The following is a 6776-nucleotide window of genomic DNA, read 5'->3' on the forward strand; positions in this document are numbered from 1 at the left end:
TTTTCTGAAATAAGGAACCTTTAAATAATTTACAATTTCATTCTTATGAAAATTGTTATGCCCATTAAATTTTGGTAAGAAACAAAATGTAACATTTAGCTAACAATTAAGGAAAGCAAAATGACTGTTACTACTCAAAATGTATTGATCATTTTCTTTATTAGAGAGCTTGATTTAAAATATCCCTAAATATACCAAAATGAGTGCCTGTTTCTCTAAATTTCCTCAAACGTACAGTGGATAATCTCAAGAAATATAATGATACTTTGATTTTTTATTACTCTTTGAAAATGTCAGGTATCATATCTATTATTAGATTTAGCATTATTAAGCCTTATACCTATATTTATTAAAAAATAAAATTAAGTACATTTTCCTTTCCAAAAGGATTATGAGAGAAACATAAAACAATGATAAAAGAAATAAAAAAAAGTTGATCCTACTCGGGTTTGAACACACGGTCCTAAATTTCTATGTAGTTAACAAAGGTTCTAGTCTATTTGAATGCTTTTCAAAGAAGATGTAATGCATAAGAATGGTCATACCTTTACTGTTTCATATCTATAAAATAATATAGACTGTTCACACAAATAGCAACTTATTCACTTACGTTTTGTTCTCTAGTTTATGGGTTCTGAAACAAAAAGGTTTTAATTATTGACAAATGTAAAGTATGATAAATAAATGACACCTTTGTTACGGCTTACTAACATTAACGTTTAGAACTTTAGCAAACCGAGTCTACATGATTTTTAATGACGTTTTCGGCATTATAAAGGATTCCGTTTGTCTCTTTTTTGTGAATATAAAATTAAATTGATACGTTACGTATCGTTTCTTTTTGGACATACTTAGCGTTTGCAAATGCAATATCTTATTTACTTACTTCTGTTGCTCTTTTTGCAATCTAAAAAAAAAAATACCACAACCATATTCATCAGATGAAAAATAAGACTATAGATTACTAGATTAAACTAAAATTTAAACTAGCACTGCCATTGCCATGGCGTGAATACCCCTGCATACCACTTTGTCAGAATCAACAGTGGTCATTTAGAGCTCAAGGACATCCTCCCTGCCAAATCTGAGGGTAGTAAGCCAGTGCATTACTAAGTTATGTATTCTACATGTTTTAGTGGCAAATATCAAAGTGACCTTTACCTTTACCGACCTCAAAATTGAAACTGCCAGTGCTTGCCTTGAACCCCCCTCCATTCATGAAGCTTTGTCTGGGGTTGTTTTACGATGAATATATGAGAACATTATTATGCTTCAAATGTGAAAATGTCAAAATCAAAACACTTTGTACATTCTGAAGTATTTAAGCAGGCAAGTTTATTGTAGTAAAGCCCTGTGACCTTGACGTTTGACACAGTCACCTAAAATAAATAGGGGGCATATACTAGTCAACCAACCTCAATATCAAATATAAAGACTGTTGGCCAAAGCATTCTTAAGCAATTGAGCGGACAAGCTTTTGGAACTCAAGGCCCCTGTGACCTTGACCTTTGATCCAGTGATCACAAAGTCAGCAGGTGTCACTAAATGGTCGTTTCAAACGTCCCTGCAAAATTAACAGACTGCTGGTCAAAGGATTCTAATTGTATTAGGCGGACAATCCTTTTGAACTTCAGGCCATTGTGACCTTGACCTTTTACTGAATGACCGCAAAATCAATAGGGGTAACTTTATAATTATGTCTAATCTCATTGACAAATTAAGATGACTGTTGGTCAAAGAATTCTTAAGTTATTAGGTGGACACGCTGTTTGTAATCAAGGCCCCACGTGACCTTGACGTTTGACCTGGTGACCTCACAATCATTAGGCGCCATCTACTAATCATGACCAATCTCAATACTTATTTGGAAGACTGTGAGTCGAAGAATTCTTAGGTTATTAGGCGGACAAGCTTTTCTTAGTTAGGTTCCCTGTCACCTTGACCTTTAACCCTGTTACTTTAAAATAAATAGGAGAAATCTAACGATCATGACTAACCTCCATGCCAAATATGAAGACTGTGGGTCAAAGGATTCCACAGTTATTGGGAGGACAAGCTTTTTTAGTCAAGGATGTGACCTTGAACTCTGACCTCAAATCAATAGGGGTCAAATATTGAAAATGACCAATTTCAATATCAAATGTGAAGACTGTGGGTCAATGAAATCTTAAGTTTTTGGGTGGCCAGACGGACGGACAGACGGACAAGCTGATTCCAGTATACTCCCTTACAACTTTGTTGTGCGAGGCTATAAAGACGTTTTAATGCCCTTTCTTAAACAGAAATTATTATAGTTATTATTCTTTTGTCATATTTGTATATAAGTCACCTGAATCATCAATAACCCCAACGATTTACATAAATATCTATGATTATCATTATTATGTCTGTAACAGTCATCAAATAATATTTCTTTTTTCAGATATATGACTAACAAATGCAATGATATCCTTTGAATCAAACACAATTATTTTCCTCCCGGGAAAAACACAACTTTACAAAATGGCGACCTGTTACATTTCACAAAGCAAGGTCAAATATAAACTCGCACTAAGTAACGGAAATAAGGTCAGATGGTGTGATTTTTTTCTTCTACTAGAATTGTTTGCTTTTATTATTAAAACAAGCGATCATTCACATTTTTTGAATACAATAAAAAATATCACAGCCATTTAACGGTGATTGTCAAACTTATCTTTCAGCCAAAGACTTTTCGTATTTTATGAGAAATTCGACTAATAACGGATACCAGTGGGGAAAACAGATTTTAATATCAAAGTCGATATTAAGGAAATGTCGTTTTAATTTGTATTAAGCATAAAATAAAAAGGAAATTTGTTTGTTTGTTGTGTAGGATGTAATTTTATTTCATTTGTGAAAATAAATATAAGGTTTAAGGAAACAAATGTTTACATTTTATTATGTTGGACGAACTACGGGCCCGCCATATGTCAAATAACATAAATAAATCATATGAATAAAAATAAATAATACCTGCTTTCATAGTCCAGTTTTTGATTTTCTTTCTCCGTTTTCAGATATTTGTTGTTTTGTTCTTCCTTAAAGGATAAATAAAGTTTCTGTGGATACCATTGTTGATATAAATTGAAACAATGAACTTGTATTGCCAAACTAATTATGCACTGAGTTATGAAATGACATTCTAGATAACATGAGAGGCTTGTGAAATGAATATTTATGGCCTGGTGGCATACATTTCAGGTCTGTTTCAATGCGTTTTGAATTACAATTACTTTATTTTCATGAAATTCATTGACACATACTTGTTTAAAGTTATTTTTGACTTTGATTTTTAATTTTATATGGGGTTTCATTGACTTTGCGTGACAGCCCTAGTATATAGCAAAAACAAAAGGTATATGACACCTTAAAGATATTGGCCACCCTTTGAAATAAAAATACATTTTTATGATTTTATTTCATCGAAAATGAAATAGCTTAAAAGATTTTATATACAATGACTTTGAAATCTTGACTAAAGTACTAAATAGAGAAAGTAAGAATCCCTACAGTTGAAAATATTCAATCTGTAATTCTTCTGTACATACTCCTGTCTGTATTAGATATTTCTTGTGTGTGTATGTTGTTTTGTTGTTGTTTTTTTTGTTGTTTTTTTAAGAATTCATGTTAACACTTTGGCAGGCCAGCTCCCTATAGGCAATATGTACTACCTATCCTTCACATGACAAATCAAATAAAGTACAGGCCCGATCAACTAGGATACGATTAATTAGTATATTCAAACAAATGTCCGTAAGTTTACTCCATCAACAAAAAAGAGGTAAACTAACCTTTTGTATACGTGACTGTAACTCAGTTACATTTTTCTTAAGGTCTTCCGATATTGCTTTTGTCCTATCTAGTACGTCCTGCAGATCTTGTTTTTCTAGGCGTGTCATATGGAGCTCTTTCTCCATCTTTTTCTTTACCGACTCGACTTGAACAAATAACATAATTATCGAATTCATTAATGACATTTTTATAAGTGTTATCTAAAAAAATAATAACCAAAGCACTTAAAGAAGTGTTATAGGCAAGCCCTGACATTTTTGCCAGAAGTAATATGTTTGTTTAATCTCAGTAGTTTTTTTTTGACAAATTTAATGGGTAGACAATTAGCGTATTACACATTCTGATGTAAAATCGATGGTAAACATTATTCAAAGGATAAACTGTGTTATGCGAATGTGAATATATTTTTAATTACCAATTATCATTTCATGATGCATGCACAATAATTATATAATAGCATTAAGATAAATATTCTTCAAAGATAACATTGTCTTTTCTTTCAAACTCAAGTAATCGACCAATTGAAAAGTGGCAATATACAATTGTTTATGTGTAAAATGACGCCCTTATGATATCATTTGTCGTTACTTATTTCTCTTACTTTGTGTTATCTGGTCTGACTCTCCTGTTAACAAACGCCCTAAGCATTTGAAATCTTCTTTCAGCTCTTCCACATCTAAAGATGGCTGGTATCTAGCTGGTTTTTCCTTTCCATTTTTTGAAAGTATCTTAACGTCACTTGACATCTTCCCCATTGCTGCTTGCGTGTATTTCATGAAAATAAAAGCTTCACAGATTTGTTGACCTTGTTCTAATGTTTGAAGTCTCGCTTTCCGATTTTTCAGATCTGTTTGCATAATACGGATTTCTTTCAACAAAGTTTTAAATACATTTTTATCTGCGTCCTGTTTTCCAACAACTTCGGTTTTAATTTTATCATAAAGATTTTCGAAGAAGGTGACAATCTGATCTTTTTGTCGCTCAAGTTCATTACATGCTGTTTTGTTCATTTCATCGGACACCTGAAAATTTTGGTCAATCTTGACATACAATTTCGTTTGCTCTTCAATCATATCATCTATCATTTTCGCAAATTCTTGTATTTCTGCAGATGTTTCAGCTTTCTTCACTTCGTCCGGGATATACTTGACACCATCACATGATCGATGGTCTATCGTCATACAAACGTTACATCCGATCTTATCACAGGTCTTACAAATATATTTTGTAACTTCATCCGCGTGAACTTGACACTTTGATGTACAGACATATTTCGATACAATATGTTTTGGATCCAAAGGCATGCTGTTTTTATCTTGTAGAACATGGTGCTCAAATAGTTTAAAACGTTTGTGATGATTAAAACACTGTCCGCATAAGTATTCAGAACAGTCAACACAAAACCCTTCTGCTATCGTTTGTTGTTGAGCTTTTTCACAAGGCTCACAGAAGATTTCACAAAATTCGTCAGAACCCTCCATTATATTAACGATTACACACTGAAAAGAGGATCTTTAAACAAAACGATTTGTCTTAAGAATTTTACTGCTGTTGACAGATAATTGAAAGTCATTGGTATAAAACTTCCCTATCGACCTACTTTCGGTTTTGATAAAACAAACTATTTATTTCCTAATAAAACAGAAAGAAAATACGGAGCGTTATTTTCTCAACTATAATATGGGCAGGGCTAGGGCGCATACAATTGTTTGCACATTCGACCTCGACACACATTAGTTATAATCATTACGCTACCGGGACTTATCTGTTTATAAACTATTATATCATTATGGGTCGAGCAAATTATGAAAGTGTTAAAGTGTTTGACATATACTCCGGAAGTAGGCAATTGTATGTTGTTGTTTTTTAATCTAATCCCGAGGTACATTTACTACAGTAAATATACCAATAACAAGCTCGATGCGTTTATTACTCAACAGTAGTGCACTTGTAAAACATACAATATGAAATGTTTTGTCATGATGCATTATTAAGTAAATATAAATGGAGTGCTGGTAATTAATTCAGTAAAAAATTTAGAAAATAAAAATTATACCGTATATATTTCAGAGTGAATTCATTACTCAAATGAACAATAGATGTTTGATTAAAAAGCTTGGACCAACTGATCACACATTATTTGTGAAAGGCCAGTCTGAAAAATATGTTTTCCCCTTCGGTGACCGACCCATGACAGTTTGGTAAAGTACAAATTTTGGAAGGTAGGTAGGTAGGTAGGTAAGAAGGTAGGAACGTTAAATATACCAGGATTTGTTTTTATTGAAAATACATAATTTATATTCTTTCTGGATTATGAGACTTTCAAAAGAGAATTTGTGCATGTTTAAACTTTTTAAAGTTTCATACAACATATATCCAAGTTTTTACATTATTTTATTTTTTTTTATATTAATATAATTATATGCACTACTCAAAGTTTGCTAAGCACGAAGTTTTCCACATATCATCATGCATTTTAAATTATATAATGTTATGATATTTACATTGTTATAAATTGTTTAAATCGTGTAGTAATGTATCGAGAGTGTACCCTGTGTATACAAAACCTTGAATGACAGGTCATTTGCACGTGCAAGTAGTACAAACAAGATGATCCTATTTCGTTTTGACCTTCAAAATGCGCGTGTGTGTCAACACAAACCATACGTACACGTTTGCATGAAAGTGGTCTGCGTTCGAAGGGACCATGTATACGGATCCTGCTGTTTAGAGACAACTGCCGGTTCCGATATGCTTGGGCCATGGACCATGTTGGTTGGAACAGGATGGAATGGCGGCCTGTCTTCTTCACTGACGAGTCAAGGTACTGCCTGGACACAGACAGGCGTGCTAGAGTATTGCGAAGGTCAGGGAAACGGTTCCATACAGCAAACATTGCGGAACACGATAGCTATAGTGGCGGACCAATAATGATCTGGGGTGGAAGCTGCCGGGATGGACGT

The 6776-nt window shown here is 33.2% G+C and overlaps 1 protein-coding gene across 1 annotated transcript; it reads right to left on the reverse strand.

Annotated features, from left to right (window-relative positions):
* Positions 1-2969: 2969 nt before the first annotated feature.
* On the reverse strand, positions 2970-5335 carry LOC132726230 (E3 ubiquitin-protein ligase TRIM71-like). Its single transcript, XM_060711506.1, has 3 exons — positions 4415-5335; positions 3813-3958; positions 2970-3059 (listed from the first exon to the last, which is right to left on the reverse strand). The coding sequence occupies exons 1-3, from the start codon at positions 5292-5294 to the stop codon at positions 2970-2972; spliced, it is 1116 nt and encodes a 371-aa protein (XP_060567489.1). The 5' UTR covers positions 5295-5335.
* Between the last annotated feature and the right edge of the window lie 1441 nt (positions 5336-6776).

This window comes from Ruditapes philippinarum, unplaced genomic scaffold (genome assembly GCF_026571515.1).
Source record: "Ruditapes philippinarum isolate M1 unplaced genomic scaffold, ASM2657151v2 ctg4314_1_1_1_1, whole genome shotgun sequence".
NCBI lineage: Eukaryota > Metazoa > Mollusca > Bivalvia > Venerida > Veneridae > Ruditapes > Ruditapes philippinarum.

Bases quoted from the DNA above. Each gene is read 5' to 3' on its own strand.
- LOC132726230 (XM_060711506.1), bottom strand. From the start codon at position 5,294: ATGGAGGGTTCTGACGAATTTTGTGAAATCTTCTGTGAGCCTTGTGAA. The intron at 3,959-4,414 runs GTAAGAGAAATA...TATTTGTTCAAG, and splicing joins GTCAGACCAGATAACACAAA to TCGAGTCGGTAAAGAAAAAG. The intron at 3,060-3,812 runs GTTAGTTTACCT...TTATCCTTTAAG, and splicing joins TACAGTCACGTATACAAAAG to GAAGAACAAAACAACAAATA.